We start from the raw sequence: 27,903 nt of genomic DNA on the forward strand, positions 1-27,903 counted from the left end.
TGGGCACCAATGACGTCACCACGCACGTTGCGTAGCTCACGCAAGCCCCACAACATGCATGACTAGTCCTGTGCAGCTAGCAGTGAACATGGTGCCCAAGCAGTGCAAACGCGCAAAAGTTTGGTTATACTTCACTAAAAAAAAAAAAAACGGCAACAGGGCAACTTGCAATACCTGCAAGGTGGATATTTCATCAAAGGGAGGAAATACTACCAACATGCAGAAACATTTACGCACACAGTGCAATAACTATAAACGAATGTCGCGTTTTCGATACACTCCGGACTAACGTTAATGAATCTCAACCCAGCGGCAGCGGCAACGTTAGCAGGTCCTCGGCTAGTACTGCAGGTAACTAACTAACTAACTAACTAACACTGCCTATCATGTTGGCGCCATTTGCCTCATTGTAAAACCTTCTATTAGTAACAGTTAACACTAAATGAATGCATTCTCATGCATTACATTTAGATGACCATCAGGAGAGAGATAGTCTGACTGGCTCAGAGGCTGGCAGTTCTACATCCAGTGCACGTCTTTGTAAGGTCCAGCAGATCGGAATACAATTGATAATCCTTTTATCCACAATTTTCAAAGTATTTACACATAATTTCACGTGATGATGTGTTTTGATAATACATGTATAAAGAAAGGAAGTTGAGGGTTTAAAACACAACAATAACTTCTGCACAAATATATAACCATAAGAAGAAAAACTGTAACCAAAAAAGTGATTATCTATAGAAAAATTATACAACCAACAAGTGATAAATTCTAATCATCTAAAATGGTTATTATAGACAGTTATATCTTCATTTGCCAATGACATTCCAAAGAGACACGTTATTATTTGCTTGATCACAGCATTTGATGGGCAACATTTCATAAACATATTCACAGTTTTATAACAAGAGGATTCAGTGATGGTGCATGGCGTGGCTTAATTTCTGAGCTATAAATGAGTTGTGGATGGCAGCAGGCAAGCAGCAGCAAACATCAAGCCAAGAAGGAAACTTCCTGGCACTAGTGGCATTCCTGCATTTCCTGGGGAAATCAAATCAGAGAGTAGTACATGGGTTATTTGAAAAAGAAGCAAAAGTCCATCAGAAGTGTTTCTGCTTCTGAGACTGTCTGTGTAAAATTATATGCAGATACAACCCTTGCTAAAGCTGTTGGAATTATTAAAAAGTGCTGCCAAAGGTGTTCTTGCGAACAACAAATAGACTGTATTATCATTAATGATTGATCATTTTGATTTTATCATCATTATATTTGCTGCATTTAGAATTGCACCCATGACACCATCCAATAAGAGAACTAAATTAATAGTAAGCAGGAATTGTGTATTTGTAAAAAAAAAACATGCAATCTATAGAAATAACTTTCTGTAACATAACAATGTGACAAAAAGCATTTTAGGCCAGATCATTATCTTTAACTTAACCTTCGCTAAATAGTTAGGATCCATACTGACAGCATTTGAAACCAAAAACAGTTGTTCTGTAGTCTTGAACTGGAGTTCCACAACACAAATTGCACAAACTGCCTCACCCACATCCTCCTTGTAAGTACTTAGTGGCTTATTGAAGTAAGTAACATCATGATGTTAGCTTCAATTTGTAAATTCTCCCACGACATTTATTTCATTGTATTTGTTTATATCTGAGATGTTCTGCTGCCTAAAGGGTGTTAGGTTACTGGATGCTCTTATGGGGCACAATTAATGCAATGAACAAACAATGAATGAGGTTGTTTAGGTTGAAGGACTAAGTTTTCTTTGCCTAGACCTGAAAAGTAAACGTGTTAAAAATAAATAAAAGGATTTATGGTAGTTTAAGTAATAAGAGACAAAAATCTCACTCAGGAGCCTTCAGTTCAACTCCTGGGTTGGTCTAATTAATCAGAATGCAGCAATGTATTCAGCTGCATCCCCCTCTAGATCTGTATAGATTTTATGTGCTTCTCCTTTTACGTTTGTCATAATATTCCAGACACCAGAAAAATTCATCCGCCCATCTATTTTCTATAGCCACTTAATTCATCAGTTGGGTCGCGGGGTGTACCTAAGGACCATTACAGAATCACCAATTAACCTAACATGCATGTTTTTGGACAGTGGGAGGAAGCCGGAGTACCTGGAGAGAAGCCACACATACAGGGGGAGAACATGCAAACTCCACACAGAAAGGCCCTAGCTGGGTGTTGAACCTGGAACCTTCTCACTATGAGACAATGGTGATAACCACCACACCACTGTGCAGTCAGTAATTTATGATAACTGAGAAAGGGAATGAGAACGAAACGTGCGCATGTTTTCTGTTGTTGACGCTGTCAAATAAAACGTCATCTCTGTGGGGTAAATGTGCAGGTAAAGGTGCAACAGAGAATCTGTCCTTTGGTGCTCCCTACATCTTGGAATGTAACACCACTATGATAAAATTCCATCTCTGTGAGAGCCCTACAAATATACAGCTAAACACATATTTTCTTTAATTATCATGTGTTGGAAGGTGCCACAAAGACACCATCAAAAGCACAAAATAATGTCAAATGTCAGAGAAAAAATTGGCATGCTATGCAGGTAGAAACAAACATTGTGAACTGTATCTTAACATCCGAATGCTCTCGGGCAGTTTCAGGCCTGGGAATCTCAATCTACTTCAAAACAAATCAGAAGCACATAGTTTTAAGGTTGACAAACTTCTCTAGTGTTGCTTTGAAAAACCTCAGTTTTAGGAATGTTTCGGCTTCAGAATGTTTTTTTCAAAGGGGACCACTTAAGGGGTTATTTGGACTTTTGAGTCCTGTGTAAGACCATTACTTTTAGTTTTTTCTGTCACTGGTTGGTTAGGTTTATGCAACAATCTACATAGTAACAGTCAGTAATGTATAATGGTTTGGATTGAATACTGAATACTACATTCTGTGTTTTTTTTCAATGGCATATAGTTTTTATGCATGTGTGAAACAAAACATGATGCTCACACATTACCCGGTAATGGACAATGAGTGTATTAAATTCTGAGGTAGTTACATGCAGCACGCTTTCGGTCTCTATTAAAAAACAATCTATCTAAGGAGAATGTTTCTGACGATTCATACAAGTCAAAACATCCTAAAGCAAAGAAACTCTAAATAGTGTTCTCCTATAAATAAACAGTTTTACTTGATATGAACACATTTCTGGGTGTACTTACGTGTACATGAGTCAGACTCTCTGAACTTGCCCATTGCCTCGCTGGTTTTGACAGATCTCAGCCGTTCTGTGCTGACATCCCCTTTAAGAAAGAATGTGGCATAGTTTAATTACATATAGACTGAGACTTTCAGAAAATGTTTATTTCTACTATTTGATCATTACGGCAGCGAGATGAAAGGCTAGTATTATTGTTTCATCATTTGGTCAGAGCCCTGGTGTGTCTGTTTAGTTGCTTTTCAACTATTTTGGCTTCAGTTAGCATGTGAATCTGAAGAATTACCATAAAGAAGGAGAGCTTTTTTAATCCTAGGTAAATCTACACACATCAAACATATTCTGTTTTAGTCTGTCTGCTTGCCTGTGCTCTTCCCATCAACAGGGCCCTCTAAGGTATCATTGCAATAGTAAACTTTTCACCTTGTGGGAGTCTTCTGAGGGTATAATTGCCTGTCTTGTGTTATATTGTGTGAAACCTCTCTACAGAAACCCCTCAGTTACCCCCTGGGAGAGTGTAAGGGACAGAAAGTGAGACACGCCGACATTCAACTCCAGCATCAGGTTACTTGAGCAATTTTTCAGCTTTTCTAAAGATTTTCAATGCCTGTAATTGTTCATTGTCCTCATGTCCTTACTCACAACTTGCCGAGCTCATTGATAGAAGACTGAGGCATTTAAGGACTTCCAACTTAGAGTTTGATACATTTAGATTTGAACACAAAAACCCTCACACATCAACCTGCATCAGCTTGTCAGGAGTTTTACATTCTTTTCTGTTTTCTTTTTGACTTATCCATGTCCTCGCTGACATTTCAGACCAGATTTAGAGAAACAGAGATAAAGTATTTACTGTTATTAATAAAGAAAGTGTTTATTAAGGTACTATCTTGTTTTCATATGTTCATATTGGATCAATCTTTTTCTGCCTTACCCGACACCATGAAGCTGACTTGCTGACACTGGCCACCTGTGGCAGAAATGGGACTGCCGGGTAAAATGGTTACTCTTGCTGTTTCCATCTGCAGGACATCTGCAACCCTCCGACGAAAGTCAAATCTGGACATAAAAAAAAAAGATAATCTATTGCTGGACACACTAATCAAAACCAGAAAACAATGATGGAAATTTCTAGATTGTTTGACTCATCTCAGCAGTAGGAGCCAGCTTCTTTCATTTCCCAAGTGGTTTAAAACTTACCGTTTTATTTTTAATTTTAGCCAAAGTAAGCAATGATTTAACCTATAATTTGTAGTTGTGTCAGTCTAGTCAAACCCTTACCATTATATATCATTATGCTGGTATGAAACACGTGTATTGAGCCCCACCTGTCTCTACACTCTGCAGTCTGTCACGTATGGCCTGATTCTTGTCATTACACATAATTGGGTGCAAGGGATGCACAACAACAATCAATGTTGATAAGTGGGGGAAAAATCTACAAACCTGCCCTTCCTCATACAAATATGATCAAGCTAAAGCACTGTGTCAGTAATGTTAATACCCTTACGGAAACTCTTTAAAGTAAAGGCACAAGCATGCTTAGATAATACAGCAATAATGGTGCACAAATGAGGATTACTTATAAAATTAATTAATCCTGGTTGCATAATCAATACCTATTGTATTAAGCAATAAAAGCAGTAAGTGAATGCAAAAAGTTTATTGTCATGAGAATTTGAACTAATGCCAGATCTAGATTCCCAAACTGAAAGTTACATTCCATGGAAGTCTGTGTATTCTGTCACGAAGAGACAAGCAGGCTCCTCCTGATACGCAGCCGTGACAGTGGAGTGTTGAGGGTACACGAAGGAAACAGTTTTAATTTTGGAATAGAAATCTGAAATCTGGAATAGAAGATTTCAGATCTTAGAACAGTGGAATAGAAAGCAGAAATCTGGTGGGTGGAGGCAGCTAAAAACATCTCTTTTCTACATGTTTAAGTTAATTAAACAGTCAGGGTAATGCTTGCCACACCGCCTCCACCATCACTGCTGTTGTCAGATGAGTTGGTTGGCCTCCAATTCATGCAAAGTAATAGTTGTCTGAGAGGGGTTTAAGTATCTGACTACATTTGACTAAAGGTAAAGTTTCAATTTGAGATTTTGTGGGAGAGGAGTGATTACTTTAAATTTTTGCATTTAAATGTTCAATGACATCGCAGCTGACACGGATAACATGGGTTCACCTGCAAAGATTTGTATGCCTGTTTTCTATGCCCACAAAAGGAGGGTTCAAGATGAAATGTCAAAACTTCAGCGCTGTATGTACAGGTACAACAGCTGTGTAAAAAGTCTTTTCAAAAGCTTCCAGGTAACCAGTGATAGTCTGATCAGAGATTTAAGATCAAATTCTGCTGTAAACCAGTACAAAGCATGTTTTTATAACACTCACCGGCTGAAGTCAGTCACATTGGGAAAGACCTGTTCCGCTGATGGGGATTCTGGGAGGATGGGGGCACATGCAACAATGCTGTCGCCATTCTTCAACACCAGAGATCTGTGAACAACTAAAACCATGAAAAAAATATTAGCTATAAACTAATAAAGTGAAAAATCCATTCCTTTTGTTTGGCAGAGAAAGAGAGTGGGGATCAGCATCTCTGGTAAACGTTAAACTTTGATCTTTCCCACTGTCATTCACCTGTATAGTCTCCAGAGAGCTGGATGATGCTGTCAGTGTAGAACTGCCTCTCATTCACCGTGACGTTGTCTTGTCTTGCAGATATTTCCCCTACCACACAGCTCAGGGGCTTTTCTAATGAACAGCTGGAACTCTGAAAGAGGAAGCGCAAGACAGAAGTTAATTACACATTTCCAACACAATTTATGATTGCTTATGCATGTCATCTGACATTCGATGGGCTTGTTTATACAGCTACAGAAATAGAGGTCAGTTAAATAATCCAGACTTTCTATAATCTTTGTGGAGGTGTTGAGGTATAAAGGTTTCAGCACTTTGCAAGAATTAACTTTACTAAGTTATCCAGATACACGACTAAGCAAAAAAACTAAAAACCATAACAACCAAGAAGCAAATAAAAAGTAAGCCAGACGCATAATATTTTCAACCTCTGAAAGATAAGACAAAACAAAGGTTATTGTGTCAGGTTTTTTCTTGATCTCACTTTCACTGATACAAAAGGTCAGCAGGAAATTCTAAGGATGATATCGACTGTCCAACCTTTGAAAGGTTTAATATTACATTTAATGGCTGTGTTTTGGTTTATTTGTTTCTATGTCACGTTATGTTTTGTATTCTAGTTAATTACTGCCAGTTGTTTATCCCCATCTTGTTTGTCAGCTTCCTTACTTTTTGTTTTATTTTGTTGAGCTTTACATTATGTTGAGTTTAATTTCGCTCCAGTTTCCGAGAATGCCACACCCGGTTCCACGTTGTCATCACCTCCCTCAGTATATATCTTTCATGTGTTTCGTGTTCAGGCCATTTATTGTACTAGGTTGGTTTTTTTCTTTTTTCTTCCATCTTCCTTTTCTTCCACATGCAGTCCACCTCGTTTGTCTTGAATTAGTCTTTCTTGAGTTATGTTTAAGTTTAGCTTGTTGTTCTTGTCTCTGTCTTGGCAGCACCTTAAGTGTAATTCTTTCAGTAAAGTCTTTTGGTTTTTAAACCTGTCGTTCCTGTCGTCCTCCTTTATAGCTACACACAGGTATCTTCAGTCATCCTACATGTTGTATTACTTTTAACACAACACCTCTGTTTCGGGTCAAGATGGACCCTAAATGTTTCCATTGAGAGTGGGAGGAAACAGGCTATTGATGGAACTGGATTTGTAAGATTGTGGGTAGACTGTGGATCAGGAATGAGGAACATGTCAACATTGACATGAGGAAAGATGCGAAACAGAAGATGAATGTGTTTATCAGTGTGAAAACTGCTCTTAGTACTGAATTAGAAAAACTGTGTGAATGACTGAATGGTTAATAAAACAACAAAAGCACTAAGTGAATGCATTCTATTAATATATCTAAATAATGTAACTAGAGGAAGAGGACAGCTGCCAAATGCAAAGTCACATGCTTAATTTAAGCTTAATGTTCTGGCATAACTGAGAATTGAGGTGCCCAAAATATTAGACTTTAATGGGAAGTAGCTACTTTTATGAATTAAATCCATTTATTTAAGCTCTTACCACCAAATCAGCTTTCATTTTCTCAATTTGTCTCAATTAGTTTCTATTTGATCTGGTTTTAGGATACGCTGCTGACAGAAAATTTGCATCATGTAATGAATCGATAAATATATTCAACAAAAACAATAAAAAACAAAAAGATTAAACTGGTCTCACCAATGACTTCATGTTGAAGGGATTAAATGTGCTTCCCACACCATTGCAAAGGCTGTCGTTGGCATCCACACGGTTGTTTGTGATGAACAGGGATACCACAGATGTCTGCAGGTCAGCACACAATATAATATACAATATATAGTGAGCATGAATGTTTTTCATGTAACCTGTCAATATTGATGTCCCACACAGAAATGCTAAGAGAGACAATAACTCATATTAATAAAGAATGCAAATAGATTTACTATCCTTATTTACTATCCTGATCCTGCTGCTTTCAAGTAATTCAACATGTTGACACTAATGAACATCCATGTACTTAAATGGATTTGTACCATAGTAATTATCCTCTTAGTGTGGTAATACACAACCTCATGCACTCAAGGCGTCACACACAAAAACAAATACAGGCAGCGCACTTTGTCAAAATTTTCTCTCTTTTTTTTTGCAGTTCAGTTTTGAGGCCAGAGACGTCTGGGTTTCTCTGCTCAAGCTGCTGCCCCCACGACCCGATGGATGGATAGTTTAGAGGCATCTTTACTCGCTGTCATGGGATGTAAATCCCACCTACAGCGCTGTGTTTCTGTGTGGCACTGAATCATGGTGCGCTCTTATTTCTCAATCTTTCCCATATTGTTCTATATTGTCATTCTCCCTGACAATGCACACTTGGCACAATGCACAGTTGTTGTAAATTTACTTATTTTAGTTTTTGAATAGACGTCTGAGACTTGTGAAGATACTTCACCAAAGTAAGAGTAGTTACATTCTGCTGTTTGAAGATGTACTTACTTCTCGACTATCAAGCGACTGAAGGTCCACCTCTAATGTAACTTCGCTGCTACTCCCATCAGGAAACATCTGCTGGTGCTGGGAGCATGAAAAACCAAAGTGTGGAATATTAGTGGAAAATGAGACTGACTGAGCTGAAAGTGTGCCGTAAAACTATCATTCTAGCTAAAAGATTTAAACAGAATTGAGAGTTTACTTTGCTAAAATATAAAAGCCATTTGAAATGGACATCAGGACATTTTGTTAATACTTTATACATTTAACTAACTGTTCAGGGAGTCTAACTTTATGGCTCTTTATCTTCTGATCAAATCATTTCATATTGTTGAATTAACACAAGTTACTATTTATTTCTCCCTGATATCTCTTTAAAGGTTACACAAGCCCTCTCATCCATACATGTAGTGCAGAGCTCAGTATGGGGCTTCTGGAGGGCAGCTGACAAAGACAGCTGTTCCTATGGTGAGTCTTGGTTCAGGGAGCCTGCATTTACCATTAGCCGGCAGATGGATGCTAAGCTAAGCTAATGATTGCGCCCCTGCTTAACATTACCATCACAGACATAATGTGTGTCCAGTGCAGCAGAAATACTATGTCATGTTTTTGTGGCAGCTTGGCTCCAAATAAGTTGACAACAACAGAGACTCTTTATGTGCAGTTTCTCTATGAAAGAAATCGTTTGATTGTGATCCTTGATATTTTTTTAGTGCTGTGAGCTGCACTACATATCTCCACCTTGTATAATAAGTGTACATGTTATTTAAACGTTGTCCATAAACATGGCATGTAGATCAGTAATCGTTACTGTTTGCTTCATTTGATCAACAAAGTGGACAGATTTTAGTCCCTGTTCTTACCAGTCTGACCGTCCCAGTCACCCCACCACGGAAATCAGCCTTAGCAGTGGTCCATTGTCCATCTGCATTTCTTTCTGCTGAGATGTCAGCACACCTCATTCTGTAGAGAAAACACGCACGGACAGACAAACTGAAGATTAGCCGAACCAAAACCACATCCTATCGGGTTAACCCTGAGGATCTTCTCCATGAATTTTGTTGAGTCATTCTCTAAGAATGAGAAATATTATCTGTGTCTTATAACACAAAACATGAGGCAGGTATTACTGTTTCTGTGACATCCCACACAGTTGCCATGAATAGACTGGCAAAGTCTGCAGCTCTGAGGCTGCTGAGGATGACAAAGCTTTAATTTCCACTCTTCTTCAGATTGCAAAGATTCTAATTTCAAGAGTTGTTGCATTTTAACAACGCGCCTTCTTTATCTTACATAAGAAAGACAAATACTTCCTTTTTTTGCAAAAATTCTTGAACTAATTCTTGTAGCTTCTTCAGATACATATATACATATATATATATATATATATATATATATATTCTGCATATATGATGACCACAGGTTCCTGTATCTTAAGAACAAAGCTATATATAACATATATATATATCTATATATTTTTTTAAAATTTCTCTCACTTTGTTACTTTTTCTCTCTAGAGTTTACAAATATTAACCAATATTACTTCTCACCTTGTTCCATTGGTGTGGTGAACTACTAGAGACCTTCCCAAGATGCTGTAGGGTCCTGTAAGTGGCATGTCAGGGTCCTCATACACTCCTTCGGAGCTGTTTTGTCCAGTCAGCATGCCAAACTTCCCACTGATGTCTCCTGTCTCATATTGATCCACAGTGCCGACTGTAGGTGCAGGGGATTCTGATACGTTCCAGGAGAGTGGGTTGAAGTGGCCGAGGATGTTTGCATTTGAACAGGGCTTGGCACTGCCAGCTTTAAGGGGCAGTATGTGAACATGGTAGCCTCCAGCTGAGGAACGCAGGTCTGTCAGGGACACCTGTATAGTTGTGGGGCCTTTTGGGACAGCTTGAGAGAATTTCACCTGACCATCGTACAACCCAGGACCAAACCACCCACTTACGCTAGCTTTTAAGGCCCGTACCATTGTAACATTGGCACAAGCGATCCTTGGCCCTCCCTGTTCTGCCATATGGATGACCACGGAACGACTTATAATGCCTGACACAGGTAACCAGGAAGTAACATCAGTGAAAAAATGTTTTGCACCCACTGCTCCTACTTTAGAGTCAAGATTAATGGTACCGTGTTTGCTGGAGAAGTCTCCTACCTCACAGCATAAGGGACCAGATGGGCTGCAGTGACGGCCATAGCTCGTATCACTGGTGTTGATGTTAAAGGGATTCCAGTGACCTCCTGTTGTGACACAGCGTTTTTCATCATCATCTCTCTCTGAGCTAATGGGGTGAGTGTGCACATGCCAGTTGTGGTTTCTGGTTTTTGACATGGTGGGATTTCCATATGACAGATCCATAAAGATGGATACATCTGACAGAGGATTGTTCACCAGCTGAGTGAACCAGATCTCACCAACAACAAGGCCCTGAAATATGGCTTTGCCCGTCATCACCTCTCCAGGATAATTGATGCTAGCACAAACATATCTGGAACCATCTAATTCGTGAATCACAACCGAGCGACCTACAATACTGTTCTGTCCAAACAGAGGGAGATTGAAGTCTGTGAATGTGACATTTACCATATCTTTATCTGCCAGTGACATATGCTTGGCACTGAGGTCACCTATTTCATACCTGTCATGTGTTGACCCTGGAACTTTTGGGGATGTTAAGTCATTTTTGTTGATTTTAAATGGATTCCAGTGGCCACCCACATTATCATTTGAACACAGGCTTGATCCAAGTGAAGGGACAGGATAATGATGGACGTGGTAAGGGCCAACTCTCCTCCCTAAGTTTGTCAGCTGTACTCTAATTTTTGTCACATCAAATGGGGAAGCTTGATGAAAGCTGAAAGATCCTTTGATTCCTCTCATGTTCACAACAGCTGTCACCTGTTTCTCAGAGATGTTGTATATCTGAGCACATGTATATTTTGACTCAATGTTGAGGAGAAGAAACCTATATGCGGTATTAAAGCTCGTAAGGTCCAGACGGGATTTCTGAAGGTGCAAAGGGTGTCCAACCTTTATTACACCCAGATTTGCCAAAGTTGACGGATCTAAGCTTTCAAGTAGAATATCACAGCTTGTATCAGTACTTGTAGACCCAAAGAGAGTGATATTGGTTTGTGAGATGCTCAGCTGACCAACTGTCTTTAGGTCTGCAAGTAGCCTGGGGTTGGTTCTGTCTAGATTAAAACGTATATAGATGTTACCCACAATGGACTCTGTGAACCTGGCCTGCTGAGTCATGTGAGTCTGACCTTGACTTACAGTTGTGCATACTTTAGTCCCATTACATGTCTGTAAAGACAGTGAAAGGTCATCTAGATTTGATCGTTGTTCAAAGAGGCGTGACAAGTTGATGGGGGAGTTTGACATAGGATCAGCAGTGAAGGTGAAGATGCTGGAGCCAATATTTGCTTCAGAGCAGGGCTGAGCGAAGTGGCCGTACATAACAGGAAACTCGCTGAGGGAAACGTTAACTGCGCCGCACGATCCAGCACCAGACACGTTGACAAGGGCTGTCTGGGAGGTGGAGTTAAACTGCACTTGCCCTGTGACGTCTTCCATGTTCAGAGGTGCCAGAAACTGTGTGCAGGTTATCAAATCTGGAAAGGACGACAAGAACCAAGATGTCACTGTTATCTAAAAAGTTTAACTCAGGACATGTCTCCAATTTCAGTATGTCTGCAGAGAAAGTTAACAGTTGCCACAACAGTCCTGTGTAAGTTCCAAACATGTAGTTGTGCATCTGCCCTCATGTCTCACAATGACATTTAAACAAAGGAGGAATAAACTTTTTCTCGGCAGATTAATATAAAAAAATCTTTTCTTGTGTTAAACTACTACTCAAATTATGGAGGACCTGAATTGCCGTTCATCATCTGAAAGACTGCCCCTTTGATTTGCATAATGAAGCAGAAATGCATTGTAAAATGTAAAAATGGAGACAAGGAAATGTATGAAGGACACATGACAATAAATGGGCTTCAGTAAATATAAAAATCAAACTGAAAAAATGTGTAATGAAATCAAATTAAAATAAATACATTCTTTGAATGAAATTAATAGATTAATATGATGTAAAGGAAAATAATAAAGAAATAAATACAGAAATAACAAATTAACAAAGAAAGAAAGTAAACAAATAGCAACGTTAACACAAGCTTAAATGAATGCAGTTTAAAATTACACATCACATCATATGTCATGACTCCAAATTGTCCGTAGGAGTGAGTGTGAGCGTGCATGGTTGTTTGTCTCGTTTGTCTCTATGTGGCCCTGCGATGGACTGGCGACCTGTCCAGGATGTACCCTGCCTTTCGCCCAATGACTGCTGGGATAGGCTCCAGCCCACCCGCTACCCGATTAACGGACTGTCGGTATAGAAAATGGATGGATCATATGTCATATGTCATCATATGTCTAATTTCTCATTTCATTTTAGTAGCATTTATCATCATATAGATTTAGCCATATACATTTAGCCATTTCTAAATTTTTGTATTTATTTCGAATTATGACTGTCAGTCCACCATACATATCAACACCAACTCGGCCACCAATCTGGCCTAAAAATAAATGTTCCAGCTGAGCAGATGTTAAATAATTAATTAATGTTAATGAAGCAAAACACAGTGATGAAAAACATGATCCAAAAAACAACATATGGTTACACAAATATTAGGGAGAGATAGTTGTTTGTTATTGTTGCAAAACTTAAGGGAGTAGTTTGTGTTCCGAGCTGAGCTAATAACTAACTTATGAATAATGGATCAATACAAATAATTCCAATGTGACAACAAACTTGATACAACTATGATATAAAGTGAACAATCCAGGAGGTGTCACAATTCCAAACCTGTAAAGGTTTGGAAATAAACTTTGAAGACACCTGAGCAGCTGAATATGTGTCTCACATTTGTGCAGGTGAAATATATAAATCAGAAATAGTTGTGATAGTCAGTGTGGTGTAAGCACAAACTCTACGTGCAATAAAACAAGATGGAACTCATTGGAAAGGTTGGATATGAGCATACAACAGGGAATACAGAATTAATTTGAAAAATATTATATGAAAAAGCCAAACTATTTACTCTGAATGAGTAAAAAAAGAAAGAATTTCAGCAGTCAATGAACAGTTTTCAAGAACCCTTTAGAAAAATGTCAGCCAATTTTTTGGTGAGTGCCTCATCGTAGCAAACTTGGGTGCCAATGGTGGCAGCACAATAATCCGTTTGAAAGTTTGAGACTGGGTCATTTGTTCATACAGGAATAAAGCAATAAAATACCATCTTGTATTGTAACGTTGGCATTGTTTAAACCAAAACCTTTTGCTAACCTTAACTAAGTGGTTTTAGTCTAAACCATACTAGGAAACTGTGTTGCTCAACTCCAAACAAATAGTTGTGACAGCTGATGCATCATCTCAAAGTGAAGTGTTTCTAATTACACTATGCAGAAGATACTAGTTCTAATCTTTCATAAACAAATGATTAGTATTCAATTCAATTCAATTCAGTTTTATTTATATAGGGCCAAATTACAACAATTGTCATCTCAAGGCACTTAAATAATATAGTCCAATTCAAGCCAATTGAAATCCAATTAATTAATTTCAAAATAATCAAATTCATTCATATAGAGCCAATTAAAAAAAATATATCCTAGCTAAGGAAACCAACAGATTGCACCGAAACTTGTCTTCAGTCCAATCTCCCGTCCTGAGCGTGCCAGTGGCGACTGTGGAAAGGAACGACTCCCTTTTAACAGGAAGAAACCTCTGGCAGAACCAGACTCAGGAAAGGGGGGCCATCCGCCTCGTCCAGCTGGGGTTTGAGAAGATTAGTATGTGCATACAATTTATAATCTTATATGGTGCAAACAACTTGTCTTGTCCAAACAGCTCCTCTGTGGACGATTTACTTTTCCATCCTAGCTTGCGCAGAAAGTTACCATGTCATGTGAACAAGAAGTTTGCACTTATGCCAACCACTTATATAGCATCGCCAAAAACGTATATTAAGCAAACAAAATCAAACTAAATAATCATATTACAAGATTTAAGCAGCTCCAAAACTACATTGCACATTTGCCTTCATATGATGCAAATTCTTTTTAAATGGATGGATAATCTCTGTAAATGCAGCTGTTGCATGTTGAAAATTGCATACCAGTAGTTCCTATTACTGTGACACATAATTAATTTGAAGCCTCTTCTTAACATGTTTGACGGGAGATGCAACCTTCTCAGCTTTCGTCAATAAACCCGAGCTGCTGAAGTAAATACTGCATTGGTCTAAGAACATGTGAAACATCATTAAGATTGGTTAACACTTAAACTAGAAGTATCTCATCATGTACTGGTGAAAGGTGAGAGCTTGCAGGTGTTCTTTCCAACCCAAGAAAACATTTACTCTTAGTTAACAATCAAATAAGTAATCAGAGTGGTGAAATATTCTATACTGTGGAAAGCTGTACATTCTCGCTCCATGGCACATACTTGAAAACCCCAGAGTAAACATTAGATGGCTTAAACCATAGTTTATCAATAATGAAATGAATAAATAATTGAAAAAAATACTCACCAAGTGCAACAAAGAGCAGGGCAGCTGTCAGAAGGCACATTTTGGCAGATGTGTGCAGAATACACTGCTTCAGGAAATCCTGAGTAGGTAGTAGAAAGACAGGTCAGTTGCAGCATAAGAAGTTCAGTGGCAGCAAAATGATGGAGAGGCTATGTGTTTGTGTCTGAGAGTGCTCTCTAAGAGCTTGTCATGTGTCGCTGGTTTTCAACAGGCGTGCAGCCTCTTTGGTCTTCCTTTTTTTTTTCTGTGACTGCTTGTGATTGGTTAACAGGCTGACACTGTCACATGTGTAGAAGTATTTAAGGGAGGGACAAAGTAGGATGCCTGTGTGGTGGGTGGAGGTGATCTGTGCCTGCTCAGCCCAAGTTAGGGAAAACACTGTTGATGGCGATTTGATCTGCTCTGTTCAAATGCAATATAAGACATACACGTACAAGCCAAAAATAAATCAATAAATCAGTCTTCCTCTTAAATTTAAACAACCAGGCTCTCAGCAGTAATAACAATAAGTTTAGCAAAACAAAGTAGGTTCATAATCTTGGAATATTCAGAATATTTGCTTATAGTCATAAGCTGTAGGAAAAAAGACTAAATATAAGTGACCTGGATCAGCCTTGAGGAACCCTCACAGGCTCGTGTTTTTTCAGCTGGTGGCCATGACTCTTATTGTGGTTCCACATTAAACCTTTTTATTCCACTTTTAGACTCTGCATGTGTCTGTCTCTTCCTCTTTGTCTTCAAATGATATTCCCCAGCTGTCCTTGTGACAAAGGTGAGGGGGGGGGCAAAGAATGGGAGAAAATAGTAACTTGTTATAATACCAAAGATTCCTGTGGTCTGTTTGTGGTAGGCTAAAATTTAAAAGGCTTAAATTGCACTGTACGATCTGTAAAGTGGTTTAGGTGCTTTGTGTTGTATATTTAGATCATCACTGAGTCACCAAGAAAAATAATTGAGGTGGGACTTTGTCCCTGTCCCATACACGCATGCATGCAGAAAAGAGACTCTGAAAGCTAAAAATATGGGAACTAGAAACTGAACATAAACATAACAGTTAAAACTGAAGATTTTATTCAAGTAGTCTTAGATAACCAGTGGGGTTCAATGAGTACTGGAGGGACGTGCGTTTTTTTGGTTGATCAAACACCAGACATGCTGCTGACTTCTGGACCATTTTTTTGTGATTTCATCGTGAGTCCAAAGAGACTTGCTAGAAAAAGTAGTCAGTTTGACTACTGACAAGTCAGGGCGGGAGCCATCTAGGGCCTGACCAAATAGCTGGATGGCATGCTGAGTCAAATACAAATACAGCCTGATTGCAAAGTGTGCAAAGCGATGTGATCAAGAGAAAGATAAAGCATGGTTAGAAAAGGATAGCTTGTCATCCTTCATGACAGTTTTGGGTCATTTTGATATTGAGGTAGTAGGACGTTGACATTTGTCTTTGCATGGTCAGTTATTAGAACCAAGAGTGTGGCCTGTCTGATATATCTATCTCAGTGATAGTAAGGTGACATTATTTACCATATGAAAGGCTGCTGAGAGTATGCTGCGTCACAGTCACAGACAGTGGAGCCACCCAGTTAAACAGCCACTCTTATCAAAGATTTAGTTTGAGGAAGTCTGCTACATGTCTGAGATCCGCTCTTTAGATAAGCTTAGCTAGGATATTGCCAGTCTACCACTGTGGGAATGAAATGTGATATAGGCTTTTGTGAAATGGCAGCGCTTATTTAATGTGTCACCTTTTGTATTTATATTTCCCATCTTAGTATCACAGTGAACCAGGATCACATGGTCTCATAGAAATCATGCAAATATCATCTGCCTAGGAAGCATGAGGAAATATATCAACCATGTCAAGTGCATTTGTCAAGTAACGTAATTTAACATACTTTCTCACACAATATCAGAAATGTTTTCTGTTAAACTCCACAGACTGCTGAAAATATATTTGTAAAACATGAACTAACCATGCTGGCTCTGTGTAATGACTCCACCTCTATCCATTATTAGTGTAGTTTTGAGATAAATGTGAATGCTAATGGCTTGTGTGTGATATAGAAGTTAGAGAAGAAATAATAAATAATACACTACACAAAAGTCCACTAGTATATCGAGCACTTTATGCCCTGCCAAAGTATAAGATACAAATGAAAACTACCATAGTACATGTGAAATGTCTGCAATCAAAATGACTAAAAAGTACAAAACAGCATGCATTTACAAAGTAAGCCGTTTTCACACATTAACGCTAGTAAATTTCTAGAGAATGTGCATAAAAGCAGCTCAGGAGTTTCAGTTGGTGTTCACTCATTTACTTCACAGCAAAAAATTCTATACTAGACATGCATTAACGAGTAAAACTAAGGGGCCATGGACTGAGAAGTTTCCTTAAGATGTGAAAGTATCAGTATTAACAGACATTGTTGACACAGCTCTTAATAACCCATTCACTTCAGCAGCAATACTGGGGAATGTTGCGTCAGTAAGAGCATCTAATGTAAAACCTGTGGATCATAAAGAAAGAGATTTCCATATCAGATCGGTTGGGCCTGAGCTGACAACAGCGTGACCATCAGCGCGCCGATAGAAACTGTGCTACTGTTGGTTAAAGGAAGAAAAGAGGGGGGATACTTGTGACGAGGCAGCGAGAGAGAAGGAAAGGCTGGAGTGCGGTGGTGAGAGGAGAGATCTCCTGTGTCTGCAGAAGATCAGGTGTAAGTGATGCAAGGGCAGGAGGGTTGGAGACGGATTACAGCTGTAGTTGGGTAGGGGTAATCTTGACAAAAGAGTCTGTGAATAGTGTTGTAGGGGTGAAGCGTGTCAGACAGAATCATGAGTTTGGAGCTCGAACTCAAAGTGGTGATGTTAAACGTTGTCAGTGTGTATGCCTCACAGGTTAGATTCCATTGGGTTTTTTTGCCTTTACTTTAGGTCGCACATGTGACCATCAAAGTTGCAGCACATGTGTAGGCTACTGGCGACCATGTATCATTTACAGATGCCTGAAACTTTGACTTTGAAGTTCTGCTGAGGAACTTCTTTGCAATAGAAAATGTATGTTTGTCTTCTTCTCTTTAAACTGTCTTAAAAATATGCCAGAGTTCAAAGACCTCACGCTAAGGTATGTATCAAGTATGTATCACATACCTCCTCTATCAGGCATCAGGTGCAGGTATACGGGATGTGGGGTATAACTGGAGAGGTTTGGCAACATTCAGCATGTAAACAAGGAAATGCAAAACTGAGGCGGTTCAGTTTCAGTTGCTCTGTCTGATGAATTTCCTGCAAATGCTGATCTTGTGCTTCAGTGTTTGTTTGTTTTTTCAAAGCCACAATGACTCTTTGTTAAGGTGATTCCCAAAGAGTTTTCAGAAGAACACTTAGCATATTTAAGTATGATACGTAGTCTGTCCTTAAAGAATTTGAGTAAACAGGGAAAGTGGAGGACAAATGAAGAAGGGAGGCCTAAAAACTACCTTCAGCAGAAGAACAGTTTTTGAAGTATAGGACTGAAAATCAGTGGCAGCGGGTCTAATGGCGTGATGAATCCTCCCCAGAGCCCGGACCTCAACATTACTGAAGCAGTGTGGGATCATATTGACAGAGTACAGAACAAAAGGCAGCCAACATCCAAAGAAGAGCTTTGAAATGACTTTTTAAAAATATTTTTTGCAATATATACTTTAATTTTATTTATATTTGCACATGTTTCAATAATTGCAGCTCCTATTTCTCACTAAACTAACTGATAAGCAAAGCTAACTGCTCTTCTGTTTGAAGATGCACTGCATAAATGTTTAAGTAGGTGGCAAATATCAAAGTAACATCAGTCTGAATGCAGTGGGATGTTGGTTTTTCTCATCAACTTTAAGTTGTAACAAGATGAGTAGTGTTACTCTCTTACCTTGCAGTGGGTTTAATTCTAATCGTTGTACTACTTTAAGATAGCTCGTCCTTGCCAAGGAATAACTCACTCTAGGTCTATGTATAATGTGAGTGCCACTGCTTTGTGTTTTGGCAACTGGGTCAACTATGTGTGCATAATAATGCACGTGAATCTCTTTAAGGAACATTTCTTTTCCAAATGATCCACATTTTTTTGTTAGAAAAAGATAAGATCAGAATCAACTTTCCTCCATATTAAGGGAGATAAACAAGCTGCTTGAAATAATAAAAGTTTCTCTCTAGCTTTTGCCACAATTTTATTTGGCCTGAGATTCTGCTGCTATTGTGTGATACACAGTGGTTTTCCAATCATGTATGTTGTACTTTAATAGTGTCTTTTTCTGTTAGAGACCCAGTTTTCACATTTACATTCATGCAACAGTCTTTTAGACTTGCAGGTGAGGAACACATTAGGGACAATAGTCGACATCTATCCAAAAGACACCTTAACATGTGAATTGGGGGAGTTGGTAATCAAACCAGCAACCTTTAGACTGATGGATGACCACTCTAGCTCTTGAACTTCAGCAGACCATATCTGCTGCTGTACACATCCCATTATTCTATCATAACTGCCTAATATCCTAGCCCTGTTGGGTGAAAGGCGGAGTCTGCTGTATTCACTGCATCCAACAGAAACATCTGATTCCTTTCTAGTTGAAACAGTGATCCAAACAAAAAGTCTAGTCTAAAGTAACAAACAACTCAGAGGATGTTAACTGTGAAAACAGTTAATAATGCTGCACTGACCTCTGCTGTAATGTTTGAAAAAGTGAGCTCTGCAGCCATATATAGTTTGATTAAATACTTGCCACTAGATGGAAGCAGTGTATTTGTTATGTGTTTTAGGCAGGAACAAAAAAAATCTATATTTTTCAACGGAAGCTTTTCTCGGTTCATTCTGTTAGGAATTATTATAACACTAAAAGCTTAACTTACCATTGTTAAACAGCAACAAACACGACTCATATGTTTTATGGTAGATACACCAGCAATTTAGGTTGTTCTCTATTTGTTTCAGTTATCCTAAAATGTATGTATTGATTTCCTTGTTATTTACAGTTAAGTCTCCTAAATACATTGTAGGCTATTATTCGCGTACATATCATTAGCCTGGTATATGGAGCACATCCTAAACGTGGTCTTGTAACTTGTCTCTGTCTGAATCAGGACAAACATAAATAATACACAACAGCACCACTTGAATCACGTGTGCTCTGTGTCTCAGCGAGGGATTTGCGACAAAATGCTCCGCCGCTTTTTCTGAATGAGACTCAACTTCCTGCCATATAGTGAGGCAGTAGTTCCGCTTCAACCTGTATATTAGATCTCCACAGCATGCTTGCTCCCTGCCCAGCCCGCAAGCAGCGGGTTTGCATCATTGTGTCGGGTGGAAATCAGCGAAAGACTCTCTGTGTTTGAGCAGAACCATTGAATTGAAACAGCGAGGCAGAGTGAGTGAAGGTCCGGGGAGGAGAGTGTCTGCAGGTCCGCTGGCTGCGTCCAACCCGAGTCCTTCTCACAGCAGGTAACAGGATGATGTTATTTATTTAGATGACATTGTGCGTTTAACTTTATGCACGGCTCATACATGCAGACTGAAGGCTGCTTAAATCGCACTGTGCCACCGTTATATGGTATTTATTCATTCACTTTCACCACGTTTGGTAATATATTCCGCAGCTTCTTGTCAATACGTTCAGTCCTTCAGGTTATCTGTGACACCTGTCTACGTTGTCGTATAAAGAGATATTTACAACTTGTACAGAAATCCAGATTACCTGGACTGAACGCTCAATGCCTCACTTGGAATTTTCTACAATTCAAACGTATTTGCTCTTAGTGACTTTCATTTGTTGTTTATTTTCGTTGTATGCGGGATTGTCAGGGTTTCTGAACATGCCTTTTTCTCACTGCCCCTTTATTTATCGAAAGAGGTCAAAAGTCGGCATCATCTGCAGTATGAACCTCCTGCGTCTTAATGAGATTTACATAGATTTAAATGAGCAACATCACTCTCACTTTGCACTTGTAAAAGTGGTTTTGCATGTATGGATTATCTCAATTATTATTTTCCTTCTGGTCCTTTTTGCATCTTTTCCTCCTTTGTTAATTTTCACACTGAGCATTTTCTAGTCATTCATTTTGATCTGAAGCGGTTCTTCATTTTGAAAGCCATAGCAGTGCTTCTCAGTTAGTAAAACTGGAGCTAGTGTGGCACCAGCTCTCCTGGTTGGATAAACAAACTGTTTCCAACAAAATCAGGGGGTGGGTCTGGGGTGTCTAACTAGACCAACTGAAAGAGTTGATAAACACAAACTGTTTTCTTAAGCATTGTTAAAAACAGATTGGCGATGTTAACACACCGATTACAGACAAAGTAAGACGAAGAGTGTGATCTCAGGAGAAGGCTATTGGGGTCCCTGCTCACTGGTGCTCAACAGAAATTTTAGAAAGAGGTTCACGCAACTTTTGAATGTTGTCTGTGACATAACCGTGTGGTTCTGTCATGGCTTTCTGACCCTTGAAAATGAAATGTTGAAAAGTTGGTTTAGAAAGAACACCTGTGGGCAAATGTAGATTGTTGAAAGACTCAAATATTGGGCCTGAAATCCAACATGGTTTTCCCCTTCTTCTCTGATTTACTCTGATAGAAGTGGCCCGAGTTCACATCTCTTTTGGGACTCTGCGTAAGTAAGATATTCAACCCAGAGCCAATGAAAGAAGGGATAGAATATTCATTTTTACTGCATCTCCACACACTCCCTTTGATGTAAAATCCATTTTCTCTTGCGTTTTACCTCCAGGTATTTGGGAAGGTTCTCATGAACATTGCAGCTGCTTCAGACACCAGGGAGGTGCGATGGTGAAGTTTCTGGCTGTTGTAGTTTGTCTTGGTCGACTGAAAAAGGGGAAGACAAAAGACTCCTCAAGGCTCAAGTTAAATGAACGTTAAAAGTGAAAACCTATTTGGCAAGAATTGTGCAAAACATGAATACAGTGGAAGTGAGTGGAAAACATTTTGGTGGGTGTATGTTTTTCAAACTTTGCCATTTCCATCAACCTTTGTTTAAACAGAATTTCACGGTGTATATTTTGAAAAAAAAAAGATGGAAACTCTACTATTGGCTACTTAGTAACACCACTCGTCTCCTGTATGGATTCAGTAAGAGTTTGATGTTGCCAGCTTGCTTCACTCAGTAGATCTGATTGGCTGGAGCCAACCTGCACATAACAACTGGGTAAACAGATTGATCAACCAATCACCTGCCAAGTATATTTGAAAGTCCCAACAGTTCTCAATGCAATATCACTGATGGTCCATAGTAACAGATCATCTGCCTTTTTTTAATCAAATGTTTTTGCAGTGATTTTTACCGTGTAGAAATGAACCATAAGGCATGTGTGTATTGTTTAGCCCGAAGCTATTTAAAGTGGACACAGCCCAGTGAATTTGAACCTGTCCAGGGACATAGATGACTTCATTATTACCTCACTCTGCTCTGTTAGAGGACTTATCAAAAACATGTGGCTCCGCTCCCCCTGCACACTGCAAACTGATGGCGATTCCAACTTTCTCCTTTGTTAGGGGACATGTGCTTTTGCATACAAGTGGGCTTCATTTTATTATCTTGGATTTTCTGGTCTTTCTTTGGGTCTTGACTTTAGTCATCCCTCTGGCATGTTTCTACAAGTAGCTCTGGGTTTGGTCTGATACTTCTGAGGTCTGCTGACTTGGATGAGATTGAACACCATGCCTGCATAGCTTGTATATGTGTCACCCGAGGAGACCAGATGGCAAACATCAGTGGTAATGTTTTATTACTGTATTTATAAGACACAATCACACATTGCATCTTAAAGGGGGAAATGTAACACTTGTCTTGTGGCTTTAAGGAGTTTCACTGTAAATTATGCAAATTTTAATTTATTTTTTTAGCTATAACATTTTCCGGTGCTACGCGCTAACAGTGCTCTCTTTCATTTGAATGCTAGTGGCGGAACTATCAACGATCAACTGTTGATGCTTTTTGTCATAGACAACTGAATTAAAAGCACCATTTTAAGTCCAACAAGGAAAAGCACCAAATATTTTTTGTTCATAAAATCTTCAAAAGGATGTGGATTCCCAGTACATCTGTTTTTGGTGCTGAACTATGATTGAAAGATATTAGTGCTGAGCATATAAAAGTAGATTTCAACAAACACAGTAAATTTTGGCCTGTTTTTATAAGTTTTTTTTTTTTTTTTTTTTTTTTTTTTTTTATGATCTGCTTGAGTGTGTTTTGTATGTAAAGTTGAAATTTAAACCATCTTATAGTGTTATAGTCTCATAGTGTCATGTTTTTGTTTTTTTTTCCCCTTCAGTGTTTCGATTCTACAGTTGTTTGGTTGCCAGAGCCGGAGGTCCCAGTAGGACGGTGTTAGTGTAAATCTATCATTTGGTGGATAAATTACTGATAGAATCTGATCCAGAGTGGAGTACAGCTGACTTCTGTCTTTCTTACAGAAGTGTGCATATTCATACATGAACTTTTTTCTCTGCTGCAGAGTGTCAGCAGCGGGTCTTCCCATGCAGCTAAAAGGCTTTTACATTGATATTAGAGTGGAGTAACTATGGCAATGGGGTCAGCCTTTGACCATGGGAAAAGGAGATGTGCCAGATTTTTGGCCAAATGAGGCGGACAGCAGTTCTTTTGATCCTCTTCCCCAGTCGTCACCTTATTAAAGTGTCTCTTAGAGTCAAACATTTCTTATCATGAAAGTCTTGAGCTGACATCAGAGCATCGACTCCACCAGAGTTCTTTAATCTTTGGATTGATTGCATCTCAACTGAAATTATGGTTCTCATCAAATCACACACTTCATTAACTTGAGCTAATGTGAGTTGAAAGTCAGTGATTTATTTTCATGATAAAACTCCATCAGTCTGGTCTCTCAACATTATATGGTTAGGATTATGTAACCTGAGCAGCTCCTTCCCTCTTTGTGAGCTCAGATCCAAGAAGAGTTGAATCTTTCATTAGTTGTAATAGTATGAAAAATACTCCAACTGAGCAGAGAATGACTCTGACTAAATATTTTGTCTTGTCTGGGCTGTTTGTCAGGCACAAGAGTGAGTGTGCATCTCTGGGGGGGGGGTTTCCCATTACTGGGCCCCGAGGGTCTGCATTAATATGGAGATTAGATGAGAATTCTTCCAGGTCACCAAATCTATTCAATTAACTGACTGTCATTTCATATATTTACTGGCAGAGGAAAATTAAAACATGTATAGTAAAATACGAGATTCATTTGTCAAGTGAATTAATCACTCGCAGTATGTCATGTGAGGTTAATTTATAGCCAAATGTGTGTGTGGGGGGAGGGGGGTGGGAGTGTTTCTGGGCATAAAAGCTGCCTCTATGGATGCCTTCATTATGGTCGCTGATGCATTTGCTGTGTGGGGATCTGGGAAGGATGGACTGCTGCTATTTTTGAACGTGATGGAGAACTCTTGTAGCACATACATGCACAATGTTTGAATGCACAGTTCGATTAGCTTCTCTCTCATTTTGTTACAATCTGGCTTGTTGTGCCTTGTAAAGTAGAGACTGTAAATGAGTTAATAAAATGAAGGGTTTTATTGTAGAAAAACTAATTGGAGCTACTGGCATGGTGAGATGCAGCAGCAGTAAGAATGGTGTTCTCCTGAAAGCCTCACTGGACATGCTTTATAAACCTCCCCCATAGGTGCCGCTTATGGAGCCCAGTTAGACAACAAAGCCTTTGCAACATCTACAGATTCTTTATCCAGAAATATATTTGATTTTTAACACTATGGTCACATAATCAGGACTTCACAGGGACTCACCAGCGTATGTATAGCTTTATACATGAAGCTGACAATCAATTGTTGGGAATGTTTGAAGTGTAAATGACCATCTGTCTCTAATGTCTTTTTGGAATGCAAAGTTCTGTCTGCTCCGTTGGACTCTATGACGCCTTTTTCAGTCGACATTTTGAATTGATGTTGAGTCGGTTAGTGTGAGGGGTCATTCTGATTGGTGGTTTAGCAAAGCCAGTGAACTCTTTAGTACATTAATGTAACGTTAACTGTGTTTTTTTTGCACATGAAGCTTAAATGCTAAGTATGCATTTACAAAATAATCGAAAGGAGGAATTAGTTTTAAATTGGAATACACATTTTGGGCTTTAAACACATTAAAGTATGAAAATGGAATACTTGCAGATTCAAATACAACTGTATTGGATACTAAAAACTGATCTAATCTCTCTTTCTTACATTTTTACCTGATTGAAACCTTTAGACTCCTGCTTCATTCAGCACTGCAGAGTTTAGTCAGCATCCACAAGCTTTGCATTTACATTGTAGTTGGCAGCTTGAGATTGTCTTCTCTAGTGTTCAAGTGTAGTGGGTTTTTTTGTTTTTTTTGTTTTTCTTTTGCCAGATGCTGGTGATGTGAAGAGACACATTAGGCGTCCAGCCAGCGGACCTGGTTGTATAAGTTAGTTTGGTTTATTAGAGCTCCTAGACTGCACAGAACATCCAGGTTTGCAGAATTCAAACAGTGAACATGGATACAATAAAGGAGTTTAGTATTTGGATGGTGTTAAGATCACAGCAGAAAAACCAACATGTGCAGTATCACAGATGGTTTTCAAGACCCTTAAATCAAGGATGTCGGATATCTGGCCTCTACCACTCACCTTTATATTGCATCTTGCATACGAGTAGCATTACAAATCTAACACAGCCAACTCCAAACAAACGCAGAATATGTGAGGTAGTCGTCGTGAACATGCAAATACGTAATTAAAAGCAACTATATTCTGCTGCTGCAAGGTCAGTTGGCATGCAGAGGGACATAACTATTGACTATTAACTATTGATGTTTTTTTTTTTTATCACCCTCTAACAAAAGTTCAGCTGAGCAACCGAAGTCTTTTTTTCAAATGCACTCACATGAAAGCACACAGCTGAAGCACAGAGTCCTCCTCTGACGTTCAGCTCACATGGGGTGCTTTGTGCATTCTCTTTTGTTCAGTCATATATCACTTGGGTATCTGACCTTCTGTTTAATGATTGTCTCACTTTGAAACATGTCTTTGTAAAAGGTCTCTCATTGGAATTTGTTGGCTGTTGGCATAACTAAGATGTCAGCAGCATGCAAGTACAACATTAGGAAAATTTGTGACCCACTTATCTTTGTCCTTTGCTGACCAATATTGTCACTCTTATCCGCCATATTCTAAAGTGGATGCACAGATATGTGACCTATTGGTTGCGTTTGTTGTGTGGGTGCACGTGTGGCTCAGAGATCAGAGTTAAATATTGATACCCGAAATGTATCAGATTTAACTTTCATAATGACAGACGACACAAAGAAGAGTTACTAATTATGGTTTATATTATCTGCACATGTTGACAACACTTTTCCATCCAGTGACGTCTCTTTTATTTCCAGTTGACATCATCTAGTTGTTTACTGATCAGTTAGTTGTTTCTGTGGCTTATGGATTGGGTGGCATTCATTGCAATATGAGTAAAGTCACGTTGGTTACGCTTTCTGTGTTTGTAATTCAATAAACACGATTTAGCGTCTAACTGTGTGACAGTTTCACGGGGGACCTATGAAAAGACATCAGTTTCAAAAGAAGAACTGAAAATGTGTGTTTGTAAGTGAACTCTTTTTGGCCTTGTGTGTCCAGGAAACACCCTTTATTGCTTCTGTGACCAAACACCTACATTTACCACATCATCTGGCAGGCACACCCTTGCCTCGGTTCCTGCTTGTGCGCGCATACACTTGCACATACACGTACACTGTGTTGTTGTTAAATCACACACTCTGTGACAAATCCCAGTTGGCAGCACTGAGGTCAGCTAGCCGCTGAGGCCTCGTGTCAGTGTGGTCATGCACTGTGCTGGGCTGCTCTGTTGTCTTGCCTCTAACTGGGTCAGCTTATTTTTTTTTATTTTTCCTCCTGACATGCTACATCATCGCTGTGGGGCTTTGGTGTTCAGGCATTTATTTGTCGTCCTCACTGATCGAGTAAAGGTTTTCGTGTGTTTAGTGAGCTTTATTTATGTTTGAAGTGGGATGGTCACAAGACGTGATGTGAATCCGAATGTCATCTTACAAAACAGCGCTGGCTTGTTTTGATTTAGATGATGAGTCATCACCGTGGTATTCTTTCACTTGCTTTTATAAGGCGCCACTTTTCAATCGTGTTTATATTTGTTTATGGACAAAGCTTGCCTTTGTGACCGGGTGTATGATAATCTTGCTAAATGTTATTGTTGATGCTAATCCACAGATTTTCTTCTCCTCTTGCTGTGTCATAAATGGACACAAGGTTCTTGTGAGCAAGTTGCATGCCAGTTGCAACATATGGATTGTTTGTAAAATCAGAAATGACCTAAAGTTGCCTCTATGAGATGTGTGTTTTGCTGTCATCAATGTTCTGTGTGTTGAGCCTTACTCTGGACTAGACAACCTCCATTAAAGTGTCCGTTTCTTTATTTTTCATTTTAGGTAAATATTTTAGAAATTTTAGAAAATACATTTTAGGTATTTTTTGGTAGATTGTCATCCGAGTCACTGTGTGCACGTCACCAATATCACTGAATCAGCGTATGATGATCCCATTTAGGCACAATTTCAGACAATAATACAATATCATGTTTCAGTGAATCAGGTCCCAATAACCCAGCCATGCTGCATTCACAAATGTCACGACATTAAATGCTATATTCTATGAAAAAATTACTATTTGATTTTTATATGCCCGTTTTTAAGGTTTGATTGCAGATGTTTTGATAACATAGTTTGCAACTGTGACTTGGAACTGGAAAACTGGAAAATTGTTGCAAAGCGACAGCAGCGTTTGGTCTTCTTGACAGAGGTGCAGCAAACTTCACAGCAAGCAACCAAACATATAGGTCTGAATAATGCAGAATACTAACTGACTGACCAAAGCTAATCTTTGAATATCCAGCAGATCCTGGTGTGACTTGAGATAAAGATGACAAAGCCATATATATTCTAAACTTCAC

At 39.0% G+C, this 27,903-nt stretch overlaps 2 protein-coding genes across 2 annotated transcripts in view; one reads left to right on the forward strand and one right to left on the reverse strand.

Annotated features, from left to right (window-relative positions):
• Positions 1 to 826: 826 nt before the first annotated feature.
• On the reverse strand, positions 827 to 15,124 carry cusr (Copper-only SOD repeat protein). Its single transcript, XM_072384524.1, has 10 exons — positions 14,892 to 15,124; positions 9,839 to 11,912; positions 9,152 to 9,251; positions 8,295 to 8,372; positions 7,503 to 7,607; positions 5,837 to 5,969; positions 5,588 to 5,702; positions 4,128 to 4,252; positions 3,198 to 3,278; positions 827 to 1,044 (listed from the first exon to the last, which is right to left on the reverse strand). The coding sequence occupies exons 1-10, from the start codon at positions 14,929 to 14,931 to the stop codon at positions 953 to 955; spliced, it is 2,943 nt and encodes a 980-aa protein (XP_072240625.1). The 5' UTR covers positions 14,932 to 15,124; the 3' UTR covers positions 827 to 952.
• Positions 15,125 to 20,177: 5,053 nt separating this feature from the next.
• Positions 20,178 to 27,903, forward strand: part of add3a (adducin 3 (gamma) a) — a 96,681-nt gene continuing 88,955 nt past the window's right edge. The window contains exon 1 of the mRNA XM_072384526.1: positions 20,178 to 20,370. The gene's annotated coding sequence lies outside the window, so the exon portion shown is untranslated. The remainder of the gene's footprint in view (positions 20,371 to 27,903) is intronic.

Source organism: Leuresthes tenuis, unplaced genomic scaffold, assembly GCF_036924035.1.
Source record: "Leuresthes tenuis unplaced genomic scaffold, fLeuTen1.0.hap1 SCAF_4, whole genome shotgun sequence".
Classification (NCBI taxonomy): domain Eukaryota; kingdom Metazoa; phylum Chordata; class Actinopteri; order Atheriniformes; family Atherinopsidae; genus Leuresthes; species Leuresthes tenuis.

Excerpts from the sequence above, each read along its gene's own strand:
- cusr (XM_072384524.1), bottom strand. The coding sequence starts at position 14,931 with ATGTGCCTTCTGACAGCTGCCCTGCTCTTTGTTGCACTTG. Across the intron at positions 7,608-8,294 it reads AGTCGCTTGATAGTCGAGAA|ACATCTGTGGTATCCCTGTT; the intron begins GTAAGTACATCT and ends GCTGACCTGCAG. Across the intron at positions 5,970-7,502 it reads CCTTCAACATGAAGTCATTG|AGTTCCAGCTGTTCATTAGA; the intron begins GTGAGACCAGTT and ends TTCCTCTTTCAG.